We start from the raw sequence: 20,169 nt of genomic DNA, 5'->3' as shown, positions 1-20,169 counted from the left end.
AATAGAATTTTGTAACGCTCAGAATTGAAAATCGGAGCCCCCACAAAAAAAAAAAAAAACAAAAAAAAACAAAAAAAAACAAAAAACTCTGGGAACCCTGGGGGAATCCCAGCAATTTTAGCTGAGCATAGGAAGGTCCCTCTGCAGAAACCAGTCGGACTTGGATTCCTGGAGTCCAGATCAGCTACAAGTTCCAAGGTTCTTCACAACCCAGTCCCTTCCTGTTCCTGTGGCCTGTCACATTTGTTCATATTTCCCTATCTCACTCATCATCTAGGCAGTTTTTAAAACTGAATTCAGACATTCAGTTTATCCAGGAGGCCCTCTCTGACCATCATCACCCCAGGAAGGTTTAAATACCCCTCCCCTGTGTTTCCACAGTTTATTATAATTCTGTGTTTCTGTGTTTCCTCCCTGCAATAAGCCAGTGGTCCTGGAGGTCAGAGACTAGGCACCATTCATTTCTGAACCCTCAGCACTTAGGACAGAGCCCAGTGGGAGGCAGGAGCTCCGTGTCTGCTGAAAAATGAATGAATGAAAGGAGTCAGTGATCCTCACTCTGTCCCCACTCACTTGGAAATAGGAATAGGTGTATAGGGCCCTTATTCCTGGAACACCCGCAGCCTCAGCCTAGGCAAAGGATCTCCAGCGCTTGATACAAATGATACTTAATGCAGGTAAAGTTAATTCTGGACTATATCATTTTCAAGATGTACCAATACAGAGCTGCCCTGTAAACCCTAATCACCATTTCTAAAGTGATGTTGAAGAGGAAGGATGGTGGCAGAGGTCAAAGCTATCCAGCTACTCTCTGCTTAATCAGAAATTGCGTTATTCTAATCACATGCTGAGAAATTAAGTGTTTGCTCAGGAACTACTAGACCTTTCATGGGTAAGTATTTAAACACCTCTTTAAATGTCCCAAGGCTTGCAGACAGCAAGGTTAGACATCAAAATACTGAACAATGATATGGACGCTAAAGAAGGTACTTGTGAGTCAATGTCTCCTTGACTATTTTGTTGTCCCCATCCCAGTGGAGTCTGCAAAGCAGTGTAACACCCTTTCCCAGGCACAAGGTAAGCAAGCAGAAATGAACTTCGCTTTGCCGCTGACTTTGCAGGGAGTCCACTGTGAGATGGAGCCACCTGCCTCTTCCCTAGCTACGAGCAAGTAGCTACTAGCTAGTGCGTGTCGAGGAGTGGAGCAGGCTGGCACACCGTGTTGGGTTTTAAACGCCTCAACAAGAAGGTGCGCCTAGCGGGCAGAGGAAGAAACGAGCCTGGGACTTGCGTGCAGGTCTTTAAAAGTGAAGTGCAACTGTGAAGTGCCACAGCTTAAGCAGCGAGGCAGAGGACACGTCTAACTCTTGGAGGGGGCGGGAGGGGGGCGGTGTAAGCAGGTCTAACAGTCCGTCTGTCCTGCTGGCTCTTTGCCGTCATACATACACATGTAGAACACGCCCTCGTGCCCTGGCACTGCAGAACGGGCGCTACCGCTCGCCTCCGGGGGCATCTGAGGGGGCAAACCTCCGATCTGGGCTCTCCCTCGACGGCCTCCGCTCCCCCTCTGGCCAGCCCGCTTTCCCCTCCACGCTAGGGGAGCCCAGGCTGCTCCCTGGAGATCTAGGCCCGGGGCTGCCGGCGCTGTGGGTCTGGGTTCGGTTTTACTTTACCCTCCTTACTTCCAAATAGGTCTGCTTTTCGCTTTGGGACCTCTGTTGGGGGAAGAAGGTCCTGGGCGCGCCGCGGGCTGCGGCCGCCGCTGCGGCGGCGGCGGCCTGGCCGTGCGGCTGCGCGGCGCGCTCGGCCTTGAGCGGCGCGCGGCCGCCGCTGCTGCTGCGCGTGCTGTAGAGGCGCGGCGCCACGCCCTCGGCGGGCGGCGCGCGCGGGAACTCCTTGAGCGAGCGGCTCAGCGGCTTGGCCTTGCCGTGCGCCTGCGCCGCCGCCTCCAGCTTGTAGGCGCCGCTGCTGCCCGCAGGCGACGTGGCGCTCTTGGGCAGCGGCTGCAGCGGGTGCTCGGGCCGCTCGGCCTCCATGGCGAAGCTGACGGGCCGGAGGAAGCAGATGTCCAGGCTGGACTCGGAAGAGGCGGGCGAGCAGTTCTCGAAGAGGGCCGGGGCCTGGAACGGCTCCTCGTCGTACGGCGCGGGCAGCGCGAAGATCTCGCCGCCGTACTCGAACTCCTCGTAGCCCGCGGGCACGAAGCCGCGGGCGTCGGGCAGGAGCTCGGCCGGGGCCCGCAGGGAGCGCTCCACGTTGCCCAGCGGCTCGGCGGGCGAGGGCTCGAAGTCCATCTCGGGGATGGCCTGCAGGGGCCCGGCCAGCGCCTTCACGTCCTGCTCGGCTGCACAGAACTGCGCTGGCGCCAGGAGGCTCTCGGGCCTCTCGTGCTTTCTGCCCTCCATCTCCCACTCGCTGGGCTTCCCGGGCTGCATGCTCTCCATCAAGCTTTGCTGTTGTTGGCTTTTCTTCACTGGAGGCATCAAATGTCTGTAAAAAAGGAAACAGTACAAAAAGAGGTGTGCTTACGGTTGGTTAGTTCAGGCCGCTTCCCAAGCAGCGCGAAGCCGGGAGCAACACGGGAGCCAGAAAGCACCTGGGCGCAAAACTGCCAGGTCCTCTCCTCTCTGCCCTCCCCGGCGTCTACGTGTGTCACCGACCAAGCTCCGCAGGCGTCTCCAGCCAGGGAGTCCCCATGAGCCCTGGTCCCCCACGTGGGAGGGTGAAAATGCCATCTATAAAGCGGATGCCTGAAGTATCCGTCTGAGCAAGAAGGCTCTGCGCAGAGATGGCTGGTGAGCCAGGATGGTCATCACTCCACATATGGACGCTCTTACCCGCCCACCACGTGTCCAGAGCCCCAAGATGCCTCCTTTCTCTCCTCTCCCTTTTTTGCCCTAGCAATATGATACAAAGTAATGGAAATAACTTTTATTCGACCCCTGGACCTACACGCTTAAGAACAATTATATTCCTCGATGAAATCAGTGTGGTACAAACTTGAAAACTGTTGAATCTGGATGATGGTATGTGGGGTTCCCTGTACACTTTTGTGTATATTTGAAGTTTTCATAAGAAAAAAAACTAAAAAATTCCTTGTGGCTATAGAGCATGCTTTTAAAAGTTGTCTCAAACTTTCACCCACAAAAACATGACCGAAATGAAAAGGCTGTCACTCTGAATATGCCCAATTTCATGGAAGGATATTTTGCTTAATCATGAATAACGAATAATTTACATAGGATATTAGGGTAGCACACACATCACATTGGATGTGATTTGCCAGTTCTGGAAGGTAACAGCCAGGCAGATGTGAGTGGAGGACTACACACTGACCCAGCCTGATTGTTCTACTCGTTTATTAATCCTACCACAAAAATGCATTAAAAATACAAATGTAAATGCTGAGTATCTTTCTCTGGTGATACTCTGGTGAGTATCTTTCTCAGGTGAAAATGAGGTCTCCCACTTTCAAAGGTGAAAAGAAATGATAAATGAAATGCTGACCTAACCTGAATTGTCTTTTAACTTGGAAAATTGTTGAGTTTTTTACTGGCTGTTTTCCCAACACAGAGTCCAATGGCAGCCATCTTTTCGGGCTAGATATAATCTCTAGGGATTTCATTTGGGGGCTCTGTTTGTTTCACTTCAAAGATCATTCTCATAAAAGCTGAAGTGGGGGCACCTGGGTGGCTAGGTCAGTTATGCATCCGACTCTTGATTTCAGCTCAGGTCATGATCTCATGGTTCGTGAGTTTAAGCCCCGAGTTGGGCTCTGAACTCATAGCGCAGAGCCTGCTTGGGTTTCTCTCTGTCCCTCTCTCTATGCTCCTGCCCCACATGCTCCTGTGTGTTCTCTCTCTCTGTCTCTCTCTCTCAGCGAGCCCAACACAGGGCTTAAACTCACGAACCTGGAGATCATGACCTGAGTCGAAGTCCAATGCTCAACCGACTGAGCCACCCCATTGCCCCTGGAATTTTGAGTTTTGGTTCCCCTTATCTTTCCAGAAAAATTGGTTTCAAAAGTAGCCAAGTTGACTTTATCCTTATCCTTTAGAGGTAAAGAGTTCCAGATACATAAATGGCCTATTCCTTAATGTAAAAATCATCAAGAAGTTTGCTCAATAAGAATCCAGCTTAGTGGGGGCACCTGGGTGGCTCAGTCGGTTAAGAGTCCGACTCTTGGTTTCAGCTCAGGTCATGATCTCACGGTGTGTGAGTTCAAGCCCTGCATCAGGCTTCATGCTGACAGCACAGAGCCTGCTTGAGATTCTCTCTCTCTCTCCCTCTCTCTGCCCCTCCCTCACTCACTCTCTCTGTCTCTCTCTCAAAAATAAATAAAACTTAAAAAAAAAAAAGAATCCAGCTTAGTGTGCTAGCGGATTGTATGCAGAGACTTTAAAAAGCTGTCAAATACATCCACTGCACAGAAAAACTTTAAGAGAAGCTGTCACAAGTGGAGAAAAGAGCTTATGAAGTCCTTTTATGAAGAAGCTTCAAGGGGAATCAGGAGGACTAAACTACACTCTCTGTGCATCACCTCAGGCCTATTTCTCTTTTCAGAGCCTGGAGTTCCACTCCCCCCTGACTGGGATTCTCTCCCTCTACTGTACCTTTTGGAGAACGTAAGTAGGTTCCCACCCTTCTGAGGAGCTATAAGATGCCTTCCTGTCTTCTTGCAGCACTCTCTTCCACCCAATCACTGTCCAAACCCAAAGAGACTTAAGTTGTAGATGGAGGGTGGTTATGTGTGGTAAATTTTTAGGAGTAGCCGTCAGCCTCTAGGCCTGCCCCTTGACATTAGCCTTCCTCTGGGATCCAAGTTTTGCGTCAGCTGCTTGCCTGCCCATATAGGCCTGATGGGGCAAGAGAGAGGAGAGTCCTGTAGATCATACTCCTCGTTCAGGCTGTCCTGCTACCCCACACAGACCACTTGGCACCCAGGGCCTTGCCATTAGCATTTCCACAGCAACAGGTGCTTACGTGACAGCAGGGCCAGAGCTGGGAGCAGAAGGGTAGGGTTGCAGCATCTCTTCTGAGTGGATCCCGCTGTCGCGGACAGCCTCAGGGCCTGCAGTGGGGGAAGCATCTTGTCCAGTGTTTGCACACTGGGAAGCCAGGCCTTTGTACAGCTTCGCCATGGATGACCTATGAGAATAGAAGTAATCATTTTCAGGGTGTACATTGGGAAATTGGCTCTGAACACACAGATTAGGACAAGAAAGATAAGGAGACAACATTTCTTAGATGAAGCTCATCTGTGAAGTTCTCTCTCTCTCTCTCTCTCTCTCTCTGGCCCTCTATAAACAAGGTTGTTTACATAACAGTGTAAGCTAGATGCTGGGCAAGAATAAGGATGCTGATTAATTGCCTGAATTAAGTTTGGGGGAAAGGGTGGTATAGGCAGATAGCCCCCAGACCAGCATCTTTTTCCGGTCTCAAACACCCACAGAAATTATTCTGTTTTCCTCATTGATTGGAATGAGGTTGAAGGAAATCCAGGTCATTAGAAAGTTCTGCTGTAGATTGCTTCTGTTCCCTCTGAAGCCCAGATTCTCCCCAGTCAGCCCTTTTTGTTTCTTTTTAGCATTAATTTGTTCAACCACCACCCCTCCCTTATTTGTTTTGTTTTTATCCATAGCACTTATCACTATCTAACTTACTTATTAACTTGCTGTCCAGCCCTAGAAAGTGAGTTCCATGTGCCAAAGATTTTTGCTTGTTTTGTTCATTGCAGTATATTCAGTGCATAGAGCAATGCCTGATGCATAGTAAGTGCTCAATAAATATTTGTTGAATTAATGAAAGAACCCACATTCTGGCCTTTAAACTGCATTTTTTTAGTCTGGCAAGCTTAGGGAAACAATTTCAATGGTTAGAAACATGAGATAAGGGGGTCTGCATAAGTATTAGAGTAAAACTGTTTATTTTTCTGAGGTAATTTCCCCCAGGTAATAGGTACCTCCCTCCCTATAGCCAGCCTGGCCATCTCATTCCCCACCTCTTCTCTGTTCTCTTCCACCTCCTGTCACTGCATTTCAGCCACTTTCAATACAGTGCGGTTACTTGTGACAGGTACCCACATTGTCTGTATTCTTGTTCTTAGAAACCTTTGATAAACCCTCTAAGCAGCACCATCAGAACCTTACTTCTTGAGCTTTTTCCGTTTCTGAATAAGCAAATCCTCATTGCATTGAAACAGCAGGGTGTAATGCGAGATAAATACTCGAAGGCGCTGAACACACACCAGAAGTAGATAATAGTCAGGGTGTTCCTGCTCTGTGAACTTCAGGACGTTCTGGATGGAGGAAAAAAGGAAGCAGCATTGCATAATTAGAATGAAACATTTTGTCTCTTGTACCCTTTGCCTCCATCTGTTGTGAGCGTTTGGTAGCCATTTAATCAAAACAACAATACATATGGCCAATCTAATTGGCTGAAAGGTTAATCTTAATCTAATTAATCTGAAAGGTTAAACTTGACGTTCTCTTTGTCCATCCCACCAAGGGAGACTAATAGTCATCATTGTTCCTGTTTTGGCTGGATGTAAACATAGGCTAATTCCATCTGAAAAATTTGAAGGATCTATTCATTAGATTTTTGAGGTAATGGAGCCATTCTAACAATTACTGTCTATAAGCAATGCCTTATAACCCAAATAAGTCAGACTAATGGTGAGAATGTCAGACATCAAGGGGAGGATGTTTGTGATCAAACCTGGTCTGGTGGTCCCTACTATATTGCCTACTGTGTGGTAGTGGAACGTGCATGTTCGTTGGATCTGGAAAGCTAATGTGTATTGAGTCTTCCTATTGCCAAGTACTAATCCCTTTACATATTCGTTTTCTCATTTAATGTTTACCACAGATAGATTAGATAGGTGCAATTATTATCTCTGTTTAACAAATAAGGAAATCAAGGCACACCGAAGTTAGGAATCTTCATTAGGCCACACATCTAACAAGTAGCAGAGCTAGAATTTGAACTCGTCAGACAGTAGAATCGGGGCTCTCATTTATCATACTGCTTGCAAGACCTGGGTTTGAGCCCTAGATTTTTTCACCTATAACATGTGTTAACTTGAGCAACTTACTTAACTTCTTTGGCTCTCTATTTCCTTATCTAAGCAATGGTAATAATACCTCTTTCATGGGATTATTGAAAACATTAAATAAGATAATTTAATTTATTGTGAGAAGATCTTAAAATCTAAAGCCACATATAATTGAAAGTCTTTTTTTTTCAACGTTTTTTCTTTGTTTTTTTTGTTTTTTTTGTTTTTATATTTTTGGGACAGAGAGAGACAGAGCATGAACAGGGGAGGGGCAGAGAGAGAGGGAGACACAGAATCAAGAAACAGGCTCCAGGCTCCGAGCCATCAGCCCAGAGCCGGACGCGGGGCTCGAACTCACAGACCGCGAGATCGTGACCTGGCTGAAGTCGGACGCTTAACCGACTGCGCCACCCAGGCGCCCCGAAAGTCTTCTTAATAGTGATACTGGGCTACTTCTACCTGAGATAAATCCCAAGCATTTCTAAGATGCTTTCAACTGAATTACTTAGGAAAATCAGTCAGCAATTAAACGAGAATAGGTGGATGTTAGAAATAAGAGGGACTGGTAGGGATGCTGGTGAGCCTTTCTCTCAACTCTACTTCCTCCAAGGGGCTGCAAGCCCTGTGGAAAAATGATGTGCAGAAGTCACCTCATCAACTTCTTCATGCTTTGTCTGTGACATAAGACATAAGCAATATATGGCAGGCTCTTGGACTCAAGCCAAAAGAAAGTAGTCAAAGAGCAGTTAAATGGACAGGTTACATAGATACTTACTTCTTAGATGCCAGGGATGGGGATGGGGTAAGAGTTTAGGGGTACATTTAGATGGCTGTAGAACAAGATGGAAGGGACTCAATAGGTACTTAGAGTCTACCAGGAGCTTCTATAGAAAGATCCTGGATCAGCAGAGGTGGTGATTGCTGGTAAATGAAGATAGAACTTCAAAGGCAGACATCATGAACCAAAAATTTTTAGACATTGAGATTGTGGTTCGTACTACAAGGTAGGCATAGGATAATCATAGCAATCTAAATCATTTAATTACTCTTTAGAAATACCAATGATTCTTCCTTGACCCTTTACAGTGTTTCTCATTTAGAAGCCAAAAATAGTAGTTTAGCTTGAAAGTCATCTTGGTGGCTTCCCAGCCATGCCTACCTGCAGATGTATCAGGTATTCAGGGATGCGCTGGACTATGTGAAAAAACAGTGTGTAGATGTCAGATTTAATCTCTTCGTCACCCTGAATGAAAGAAAGGTAGAGTCACTCTTCGGTGTCCCTCCGGCTCTGGCTGCAGAACCCCAAAGTCAGTCCTACCAGAGTAGGCAGAGTTTTTTATTCCCAGAGCATTTTCTTTCTCTAAAGTGTCATGGTCCTTCATTGGATAGGCCACTTGTTCAGAGACATGCTCAAGGAGACAATTCTTCTGTAGCAGGGAGCATATCATCTCATTCTTTCGAATCCACCCAACTTTCCAAACAACCCCCTCCCTCCCCACTACTCTTGTTAGCACAGTGCTGGACACAAGTGGGCACTCAATAAATTATAACCAAGTTGAATAAATTCATTCAGGTTCTCTTGTAAGTACTCATTACAGTGGCTTAGTAATAGGCCCTAAGGGTAGACTGGAGCCTCATGAGGGTGGAGACAGAGTATAACTAGAAACTGGTCAGCCGGGCTGGCAGAGCAAACATGTTGGACTCTCCCCATGTCCCTTTCTTTCCCTCCCTTTCCCTTCCCTCTCCTCCCCTCCCCTTACTTTCCTTTCCTCAAATATTTGATGGGCGCTAACATGTGGTAGGCGTTATACTTATAGGGTTGAGAGTAGTTGGGGGGGGGGGGTGGAAGTAGAATGTTAATAAGAAAGAGACCCTCACCTCTCGTGAAACTTGATTAACTCTTAACTTTAGGCTTCTGATAGAGTTTCTTCCTATTGACCTAAAATAACTAGAATTGTTAGATATTTATATGTGCTTCTTGAGCACCTACTATAGCATTGCAGTAGCAATACTTAAAGCTACATGATTAGAACCACTTTATGATCTTATAAACTGACACAGGATGATTTCAGTTTAATATTCAGATTCAAATTGTACCTGGAAAAAAAAAAAAACCCTCATAGAGCATGCAAGCTGTGGCCTGAGGATCTCTGCTTAGAACACCTGTTTGCTTTGTGTAAACTTCCAGTGCAATAGAACAGAGAGTCAGGGAGGCAGGGCGTGGACCAAAGCACTGGCACTCATCCTCGAGTGGGCTCCTTTAACTCCAGGTAGGGTGTCAGGGACTCTGTTGGAGCCATTCCTCAGCTTGGAAGACAAGCTGAGTGCATGTGTTGTGTTCCCCTAGGTGGATGAGCAACTTCCGACAGATATACCTGTAACCAAAGGGCAGTACACACACAGAGTCACCTTACCTCCTTCAGAACAACAACATGAACCAAAGAGATGCATTCAGGTAGGTCCCTCAGGTAGGCAACATAATAATCCAAGAAATTATTCTTAAAAACAAACACAAAAATGCATGGTAAGACTCTGGACACAGGAATGATAGCAGCTAATATTTTTACAGTCGTGTGTTTCACAAAGGAGTACTTTGCAGAAATTATTTTGATCATTTAATGTGTTCGTTAATATGTTTTGGGGGGTTTTTAAATTCATTTTCTTAAACTTTTTGGTTTTAAGGCAAATATCCCTATGAACTTGAGAACCAAAATTCAATAATCCTGCTTTCATGAGAGAAAGTGAAAAACCAATGCAGCGGAGAGGGGTCATGTAAGTTGAAAATTTTTTTGTGTGTGTTTATTTATTTATTTTGAGAGAGATAAAGGGCAGAGAGAGAGGGAGAATCCCAAGCAGACTCCACACTGTCCGCACAGAGCCCAACGCAGAACTCAATCCCATAGAACTGCAAGACTGAGACCTGAGCTGAAATCAAGAGTCGGACACTTAACCAACTGAGCCACCTAGGCACCTCGAAAAAGTATTTTTAAATTGTTAAATGATTAAAATGCATATTTTGTTTTTAAGTTACTTTTAATTTCAGTCATCTGCATCCAGTGAGGAACGTTGTCCAACCCACCTTCCGGTGTCTAGACCAGTGATTCTCAATTTTTGCCACTAATTGTATATTCCCACCATTTGTTTATTCTTCTATGCAGTATGCCTTCAAGAAAGCAATTTTCAGCTTCCAAAGTTATATTCCCACAGATATAACAACTCTCAGCCCAAGAAAGCATACTGAATACAAACAAGTAAGAGTGGTATTAGAGGGATTGCATTATATCCATACAAGTAAATAGTTTGTAAACTATACAAGTAAATAATTTGTGAACTTTGTCTTGTTACCTACAGTTGAGAATCACCAATATACAGAATTTGATTGCAGGCTAACTATGGCTTGCAGACCAATTTTAATTAGCCCACACAATATATTTTTTTAATGTTAATTTATTTTTGAGAGAGACAGAGAATGTGAGTGGGTTAGGGACAGAGAGAGAGGGAGACACAGAATCCGAAGCAGGCTCCAGACTCTGAGCTGTCAGCACAGAGCCCGATGTGGGGCTCGAACTCACGAGCTGTGAGATCATTACCCGAGCCGAAGTCAGACTCTCAACCAACTGAGCCACCTAGGTGCCCCTCACAATATTTTTTAAATAAGAAATTTCATACAAAATTCTTGATTTCTAGCGTCTCTTAAAATATCAGATCTGGAAACTCTAGTCCCTTCTTCCTGGATAATAATTGGATAATATTCCTTGTAGAAAAGCTTATGTGCTCCACTTAAGCTCACCTCCCAGCAGTCCATACTGTATTATACTCCACTTATTTCCACTGATTTATATCACTACCTGGCCCTGTAGGCATTTGAGTTTGCAACCTCTGGCCTGGGTCATACTTTCTTTGTAGAACATTACAGAGATTTCAAAACTTAGCACTCTTCTCCAAAAAGTGAAAATAAAAAACATTCAAGACAAACCACTGCCTATCACATTTTTAAATACCGCTAAGGAATGAAATTAGGTGAGAAATACAAGCACATATACAAACCCCCCTATACTAATGTTGGATGGATGGATATGTATAGATAGATAGATAGATAGATAGATAGATAGATAGATAGATAGACAGACAAATACACACACACACACTTACGTGCATACTCAATGAGCCGTTCTACATAGTACAGGGGAAAGCGATGGGCTAGAGGTTAGGAGACTTGGGTAACAGATCCATGACTGCCTAGCTAGCCGGGTGATTTCAGCAAAGTCTTTTAATGTCTCTGAACTTTATTTCGTTATCTGTAGAGTGAGGAGGTTAGACTAGATCTCAGCAGGTTTCCTATCTCTGAAAAATCACTGGTTTGAGGTTCTCCATTCAGAGAAGCAGACAAGAGAGACACAGGTGCATGTAATTCAAGTTTATGCAGGATTTTTTTTTTTTTTTACAACTTACCTCATCATTTGTTAATTTAAGGAATAAATCTCCAAGAACTCCTTGGCGTGGCCACTTCAAGACCCTTTCCTGCAGAGCATGGAGCAAATCGAGGTGCTGCTGGACAAGGTACCGTAAAGAACCAGGGAAGAGGCTTGAAACAGAATAGAGATAGGATCACACAAACCAGGTGTAGAGAAGAAAAGAGCCTATAAGAACATATGCAGGAGGTCCCATTTTCCCAGTCATTCAAAATATTCTGAGCTCTGCATTCAGGATTTTTTTTTTTAAAGTTTGCCATTGTAGACCTCACAGAAAATATCCTCAGGATGTAAAAAGACCCATTAGCAATGGTTCCTACACAAATCTATATTGTACTAATAAGGAGCATATCACTTGAATGGCTTTTTTTTTAAGCTTATTTTTTTTAGTAATCTGTACACCCAATAAGGGGCTCAAACTCACAACCCTGAGATCAAGAGTCACACGCTCTCCCAACAAAGCCATCCCGGCACCCCTTGAATGGCCTTTTTATTTTTTTTTTATTTTTTTATTTTATTTTTTTTTAACATTTATTTATTTTTGGGACAGAGAGAGACAGAGCATGAACGGGGGAGGGGCAGAGAGAGAGGGAGACACAGAATCGGAAACAGGCTCCAGGCTCTGAGCCATCAGCCCAGAGCCTGACGCGGGGCTCGAACTCCCGGACCGCGAGATCGTGACCTGGCTGAAGTCGGACGCTTAACCGACTGCGCCACCCAGGCGCCCCTGAATGGCCTTTTTAAAGCCAAACTGTTACTCTCTCATTTATGTGACAGTGGAAATTCTCAGGGAAATCTTTTCCAAAATTTTAAAGTTATTTCCACTTGATGTGCAAAATAGTGTATTCTAATTAGTGTTGTAGACAACAGCACTGAGGTGGCACTTGGTCATTCTTAGCTACTGGGTAAGAGACTGATTTAGGGAAGAAGGAAAACTTGTTTAAAGCTGGCAACTAGACGCTCAGGGGACAGGCATATGAAAGTGTTCATTTCCCTTCCCTTCATTATCCAAGAGGAAAACTGAGCAAGGACAGAGACTTGCCTGGGAAGGCTGTAGACCAGGCCTGGCCTGTTACTCCCAGGAGTTTCACAGAGCCCCTTCCTACTCTCACAGCCCTCTCCCCCATCCCTTAGTGTGCCTCTTTTTTTGTCTGTTTTTGTTTTTTGGTTGTTTTGTTTTGTTGTTTTTTCAGAGGAAATGAAGGGAGGAGAAGTGTCAGAGAAGGACACAGTGGAGAGGAGAGAGAGAAAGAATCATGGGAGGAAGAAGGGGGTGGATGGAGAAGAGTGGGACAATCAGAGGCCTATGGGAACAAGGATGCAAGCTGCAAGGAAATGGAGTCTTGCTGGGCTACAGCAGGGATCTGAGCCCTAACTTGGTGACTTATGGGAACTGAAAGTAGGTTCCCTTGTGTTTTGAAGACCACACGTTTAACAAAGATGAAAGTGCTGGCCTGCTTGTCACTAAGAGCTGAACTTACGTGGATATTTCTCCAGGGTCCAACGAGAGTAAGTTAGTGGACAGTTGGTGTGCTTTGTCCACCCTGAACAAGCAGACCTTTGTTGAGAACAGTAGAAAGACCATCAGTTTGGTAAGAGGTCTTTCAACCCATCTCCAAGGAAAGCAAAGACTCCCCTGGAGCTATAGCTCAGAGAAGACACACAGATTGGAGAGGGTACCCAGCCCCCTGTGAAAAGATACAAGGCCTCCTTCATTCCTGCCTTTTCCCCCTCCACCTCCTGTGCCACTGGTCTCCGCATATGCAAAGCCAGCTGGTCTGCGCTTCCTGAGCTCTTATGGCTGGCATAGTGGGCTTAGGAGATCTAAGTGATCCCTGTCTGGATCAGAGGGAATTTGGAGGAGTGGCTAGGAGACAGTCTGACTGGGAGGAAACCATAACATTGCTGGAGGAAAGCACAACTGATGGAACTGAACAAGTGAAACACTGTGCCAGCAAAAGGTCTAGATGTGAAAGATTCCTCCCCACCCAAGGCTTCCATGGCTTCCGGTGATATTCCTGATGTGACACTGAAAGCTGTTAGGGCCCCACACCATGGTAAGATCTGACTTGGAGATAGGTTGTCCTTTTAGGTTTTGTAATATCTCTTAGATTACCCCTTTCCTTTTTTTCTCTCTTTACTGCTCTCCTGGCCTTGCGTGGCCTCACCTGAGCTCACCTTCTTTCTCTTTCTTTTGAGACAGCTGCCTTCTGCTACATGGTGATCAGTGTACTTACAGAGTTGGAGAGCTGGTAACTTGGTTGGAGTCCAAGTACCTCCTGGACTGTCCACTGGGGTAACAGAGATTTCAGGGTGAGGGATGAGGGTCAGAAAAGGCTAATGCCCCCATCAAGTATTATGGAAACACATAAGTTACAGGAAGAACAATGACTTGTGGTGGGTTCTTCACCAAATATTGGGGAAAAAATGTTCTATTTAATAAGGTTATTATTTGAAATTGGAGACGAGTGTGGAGAAAGTGAGCCAGGAGATGGAGAACAGAGAGAGAAAGAAGGCAAGCAGTATAGACACACACACACACATAACCTATTTCACTGTTTTGCCTAGAGCCAGACGTGATTCTCAGAAGCAACTTTTTCATGAAGATGAAAGTATTAAATGCTCAACTTCTTATCTGTTCCTTACCAGGAGTGAAATTACGGCAACGTGAATTTGTTTATTGTTTTTTAAAACCTTCAAGTTATTTCAACTCCCACACTACAGTACTTAAAAACAAGGGAAATAAACTAAAAGCAATGAAAGAAAACCCAGTTATAGTTTCAAATTAATAACTTAGCTCTTGCCAGTTCAATTTTAGGCCAAAATAACTCCTGAGTTTCAGCAGCAGGATGTGACCCAATCTGACCCGCGTGGATAATGAAACATTCGCCACCTGGTGGTGATCTGTAGCACACTGAGTTCTTGGTGGATGTGGCGCTGGAGTTTAGCTTATAAGACTAACTGGCAGTCAAGTCAAGCTGACTTTGCCCCTCCCTACAAGTATTCAGACAGACAGGACTATTTGATCCTGAGCTTATAATTCTATCTATAGAGTGAATCAGACCAGAAAAATCCAAGAACTCCAACTTCTGTGATCCTCCAGCAAATGAACAACAGCCCACATGTTCCACTCAGACCTCCGCTGGTAGCTTGTGCCACTGCAGTTTCCAGCCCAGAAGCAGGGCGGGCTTGAAACAGGCTGAGGAGGCTCTGGAAGCCTTTTTTCCCCCCTAGGGAAATCCTAAAGTTGTATCTTAAAGGTTTGAGAAGATGTGGCAACCTCAGTTTTGAGTGTCAGGTTATAGTTACGGTGAGTTTTATTTTCACCCCCAGGTTACTTTTCAGCAGGAGCAGAAAGTGCTGAAGCCTTGCAATATGTGATGGGAGAGATAGGAAATGTTATTAACTTATTTTCATCTTTACATGGGGGAAAATGTCAGTAGAGAAAAGGAATAATCCCATTCTGCTGTTTTCATTCAGCTGGTCTATTTAAAGCACACACGGAGGCTTCAGAAAAGCTTAGAAAAAAGAAGAAATGTAGTCACTGAAGGAGGATAATGGAAATCTAACCCTAGGGTGGAAAAATGGCAACACTGCAAAGCTCAGAACTAGAATCTTTATATCAGTAAGACTGAGAGTATCAACTTAAAGCTTTTCTCATCTTGATCTATGAAAAGAAAAAAGAGGGTCAGCTTAGTAAATAACTAACATGCATAGCATCATCATGGATATCAGGAATAACTTATCTTACTTTCATGGAATTTTGTATAATAGTTTTAATTTTTTTTTTAATCTCAGGATTTGGGGGAGATTAGTCCTTCCTCAGCAATGGATCATAGGAGAACATCTTAGACAAGCAGGAAGTGACGGCAAGTCGAAGAGAGCTTCCGTGAGCCAAGCACATTTCTAGCATCCCTACCTGACAAATCAGTTGAGATCTGAAGTAAGAACCTGTGGGCTGTTGAAGGGAAGCGTAAGTTGTGAGATGGGAAGAAACAGAAAGTCTGCTTCTGGCTGAGAAACTTGATATAGTGCTTGTCAGTCAGGTGACGTCTTTGAAACTACAAGGTCCTTAGAGAAGTGGCATGATGTGGAAAGATCACAGGGACAGGGGTACACAAGCCTGGGTTTGAATTCGGGCACTAATTGGCCATGTGGCTTTAAACCCCTCTGGACCTGAGTCTCTTCATCTGTAAGACAGGGTTCACAGGGTTCTTGTGAAGGTTTCATGAAGTTATGACTGAAATGCCTAATTACTGTGATCCAAAATGAACAATTCTCTCTCCTTACCCCATCCCCAAATTTTCAGGGACAAGGAAGAGAGGCTGCTGGCTTAGTATCTCAGATGTGGAAGCAAAACCACACCCAGAGGTAGACTTGCCTTTACATTTGATTCATATGTAAGATTGGAGTCTAGCAGGGGAATTAAGGGGCCAGATGGGGAAGGAACAACCAGCAGGAATCTAGGTGGCCACTGAGAAAAGGTGAAGCCTGGTCCAGGGCCTCCAGTGGTCAGAGCTTTCACCATGTCACATCACCCTTTCTGTCCCTTGTTTTCTATGCTTTGTTTACCTCAGTTTTGCAGTAAAATAATTCTCGAAAATAGTCAAGTCACTTTCGAGTTTGTCAGGGAGTATCCCCTCATCTCGGCCATTTAGCTAGGGGAAGCTTTGTGCTCTGGTGACTAGGTACCTTGTTGGTAGCCACAAAGCCAAGTAAAATGAGGGGATGGAAAAGAGCAGGAAAATTTGACAATTAGGGGCTTCCCTAGATAGATTCACAATATGAACCATCAGTGTCTATTACCTGATAGCGTATTTAAACAGGTAATGCTACGTTTATCTATAATAGGCCATAATCTAGACTTTCCAAGCTTTTGGATTGACCTTTTCCTCAACTAATCTGGATTATTCCATCTTCATCACATTAGTCCTTTCCACCAAACCAGAGTTTCCTCCTTCCTACTTTTCTCAATGGAGAAGAGGCGGAGAAAATAGAAAGATTATGGACAGATACCCGTCAAAAGAGTGTTGTAATCTTGGGGCCAGCATGCTCCAGACCCTGTGGAAGCACTGCCCCACAACACACACACCATACACACACACACCACATACACACACCACTTGTGCACCATTCGGTACTATGGGACCACCCGAACAAATGAGAAAGATCCAAGTCCCAGGGTTAACCAGCCCCATGCCATTTATCTGATGGCCACTTAGTGCTTCAGACCTCCCTGCGTCCATTCCCTTACACCCCCCGTGAGACCTGTGGTTCCCATGAGAACATGCAGATGTCAACAGAGAGCAACATCTCCCTCACTGTAGCATTTATTTTCCCTTTAGGTTCTTTACAGACATGCCAGGGATACTGAAGGCCCCAGAGACTATACTCAGTTCCTTATCTAAATTTGTGACTTGCCAGGGGTTACCTGCTATCACTGCCTACGCTCTTTTCAAAGACTATTCCTGGAACTCCTCACAGGTCCCAGAATTCCCCAAATGGAAACAATAAACAACTTACCTTAGATCTTAAGCAATCTGAAAAAGGAAAGGCAATGAATACATGGGTACCTTCTCTCTTTGGAATTCCTCTTTCCATCTGACCCTTGGAACGTTGCCTTGATCTTCAGGATCAGAGAGATGTTGATGACGTATTTTCTTTCCGATTCAAGCAGTTCTAGAGCCACGGTCTGTCTTTTAGCTTTAAAAATAAATCAAAGAGGGAATTTTTGTCAACCACTCCTTCCCAAAACTCTGTTAAATTATAGAAAGCAATAAAAAGACAGTAAACCCAATAAAAAGAGACATCGGCAAATTTTTGGAAGATGAAAAACAGAATGGAAGCATGGTAATTAATTCAGCAGAGTGAGGGCACAAAACCTTGGTGTTCTCATCTGCAGATGGAAAATCTGCTAAGAAGCAGAAAGGCTCAAGAAGTGGAGGCACCAGGCGCCACAGAAAGTGCAATTTAGGAGCAATGCTGAAAACAGGAGACATGGTCTACATAAAGTGCAATTGAACTTCCAGGCCCCTCCCCCCATGCCACATGGCTTCCTCATTTATGCCCCATGCGAAAATGGGAAAAACTAAACTAGAGGGGCCCTTATCTCTGGGGTCTGGACTAAAAACATCAGAGAGGAGAAGGAAGAGTTGAGATGCCAAAAGGAAAACAAGGGAACTCAGAAGGCTTGTGTCCTTCTGGAGGAACAGGGAGACACCCCCCCCCCCCAGCCCCTTCCTCTGGAGGTCTTCCCACAATGCCAGTTCCCACTCCTGCCACTCTTCAGGCAGGAGACTGGAGGATCTACCACTGAAGAAATGGAACTCTCCAAGGAATAAAGACCTACAGACACTGACATAAGGAAGTCACCTATCAAAAAGTTAATTTGCCACCCGATTAGCCTACAGTGAAGCCCATTTCCTGATAAGCTTGGCCAATATAGAATTTTGCAGTTTCTTTTTATTTAGGGCTGTATGTATATGAATAAAAAGGTATTTACCCATTAGGAATAAATAGAGACAATGCAGGAGATGGAATGTATAGCATGGTGACTATGGTTAATAATATCATATTGCATAGTTGAAAGGTACTAAAAGAGTAGACATGAAGTTCTGGCAAGAAAAAAAAAAAAGTGTAGTTATGTATAGTGACAATGTTAACCAGACTTACTGTAGTGATCATTTCACTGTATATACAAATATCAAATCATTATGCTGCACATCTAAAATTAATATAATGTTGCATGTCAATTATATATACCTTAATAAAAGAGACAATGGAGAAACAAAACTTTTTAAAAATCCTACAGTTAATACCTCAAAGAGGTACGAGAAAAACATTCTAATCATTTAATAGTTACATGATGCTAGAGGTGCCTGGGTGGCTCAGTGAGTTAGGTGGCTGACTTTGGCTCAGGTCATGATCTCAAGGTCTGTGAGTTCAAGTTGCACATCGGGCTCTGTGCTGACATCTCAGAGCCTGGAGCCTGCTTCAGATCTGTGTCTTCCTCTCTGGCCCTTCCCTGCTTGTGCTCTGTCTCTCTCTCTCTCTCTCAAAAATAAATAAACATTAGGGGAAAAAAATTTTTAATAGTTACATGATGCTGGTTTTTTTGTTTGTTTGTTTTTTGTTTTTGTTTTGTTTTAAGAAAAGAGAACACTCCAGAAGAAGGAGGAGGAGAAAAAGAAACTTTTTGGCATTTTTTCAAAGATGAAGAGTGGAAAGTAAAGTCAAGGAGGTTTCCTGCCTTCTTCCCTACTCCCCCACCCCCAAAACAAGAAAGACATGTTGAAGAAAAATAGACTAGAAAAAGATGGTAGTGGAGAAAATCCATGAGACCCAACATCAAATTAGTAGAAGTTTCAGAGAAAAGAAAGAAAATGGATGAGAGCATATTATCAAATGAATAATAGAAAAAAAAAAAATACCAGGACACTCATTTCTAGAAGAAAGAGCCCATTGTGCTCAGCGTAATTAATGAAAAAGACTCTCGCACCGCTGTGACACTTCAGCACACCAGAGGTAAAGAGAAGATCCTAAAAGTTACCAGAGAGAAAAATCCAGTAACATACAAAGGACTGGGGATCAGAGTGGTACTGGGCTTTCCAACAGTAACATGAGGAATTAGAACACAATGGAACAATGGCTTCAAAATGATGAGGGGAAAAGATTTTATATTCACCTAAATTATCAACAAAGTATGTGGAAGCTACTGGACAATAGGTTCCATCAAACGAGAAGTAAACCGAGAAACCAAGAAGGACACACAAGATAAAAACAAACAGGAATCTAGCATAGAACTATGAAGGGAATTCCTAGGAAGAGTGGGAAGTCCCGGGAAGGCAGCAGTGCAACAGGCCAGCACGGAGCAGGAGGACAGAGGTCTCGGACAAATGCTTCTGGGGAAAAGAAGGAAAATGTAAATGAAAGATTTTCCATTACACTGCTAAGAAAAATTAAAGAAGACCTATGTAAAGGGAGACATATACCACATTCTTTGATCGGAAGACTCAATACTATAAAGATGTAAATTCTCTGCTAATTGGAATAAAAAGAACATAGAGTCTAGAATTAGACCCACCCAAATGTGATCACTTGACGTTCTCTATGCAATTCAATATGGAAAGGAAGATATTTTCAATAAAAGGTGCTGAAGCAACTGAATAATCACATGAGGAAAAAAAAGAATCTGGACTCCCTCACACCATACATCAAAATTTATTCAAGATTAATAGATTGGGGCGCCTGGCTGGCTCAGTTGGTAGAGCATGCAACTCTTGATCTCAAGGTCATGAGTTTGAGCCCCATGTTGGGTGTAGAATTTACTTAACAACAACAACAAAAGATAAGTAATAGATCTAAATGTGAAAGCTAAAACTATAAAGATTTTAGAAGAAAACAAACTAGAATATCTTCACAACTTTGGGATAGGTGAAGATCTCTTGGAAGGACACATAAGTCATGATCTATTTAAAAAGTTTAAAATTGGGGTGCTGGGGTGGCTCAGGCAGGTAAGCATCAACTTCAGCTCAGGTCATGATCTCACGGCCCGGGGGTTGGAGCCCCAGGTTGGGCTCTATGCTGACAGCATATGGAGCCTGCTTTGGATTCTGTGTCTCCCTCTCTCTGCCCCTCCCCCGC

At 44.3% G+C, this 20,169-nt stretch overlaps 1 protein-coding gene across 16 annotated transcripts in view; it reads right to left on the bottom strand.

The window, feature by feature from the left end:
• ARHGEF33 (Rho guanine nucleotide exchange factor 33) overlaps positions 1 to 20,169 on the bottom strand; it is a 118,745-nt gene that overhangs the window by 54,943 nt on the left and 43,633 nt on the right. For 14 of the 16 annotated variants that reach the window (XM_086700418.1, XM_086700423.1, XM_086700413.1 and 11 more), the window contains 7 exons: positions 17,100 to 17,229; positions 11,507 to 11,639; positions 9,469 to 9,552; positions 8,214 to 8,297; positions 6,150 to 6,298; positions 4,984 to 5,148; positions 1,674 to 2,490 (listed from right to left, as the gene is read on the bottom strand). In XM_086700418.1, the coding sequence (XP_086556544.1) occupies positions 1,674 to 2,490; positions 4,984 to 5,148; positions 6,150 to 6,298; positions 8,214 to 8,297; positions 9,469 to 9,552; positions 11,507 to 11,639; positions 17,100 to 17,229 (1,562 nt within the window). The remainder of the gene's footprint in view (positions 1 to 1,673; positions 2,491 to 4,983; positions 5,149 to 6,149; positions 6,299 to 8,213; positions 8,298 to 9,468; positions 9,553 to 11,506; positions 11,640 to 17,099; positions 17,230 to 20,169) is intronic. The other 2 variants (XM_086700415.1, XM_086700430.1) reach the window with 1 other exon arrangement.

The sequence above is a fragment of the Puma concolor genome, chromosome A3 (genome assembly GCF_028749965.1).
Source record: "Puma concolor isolate L17-30 chromosome A3, mPumCon1.1.hap2, whole genome shotgun sequence".
In the NCBI taxonomy this organism is placed as follows: Eukaryota; Metazoa; Chordata; class Mammalia; order Carnivora; family Felidae; genus Puma; species Puma concolor.
The sequence above is the reverse complement of the archived record's forward strand: the minus strand, read 5'-3'. Positions and strand labels throughout refer to the sequence as shown.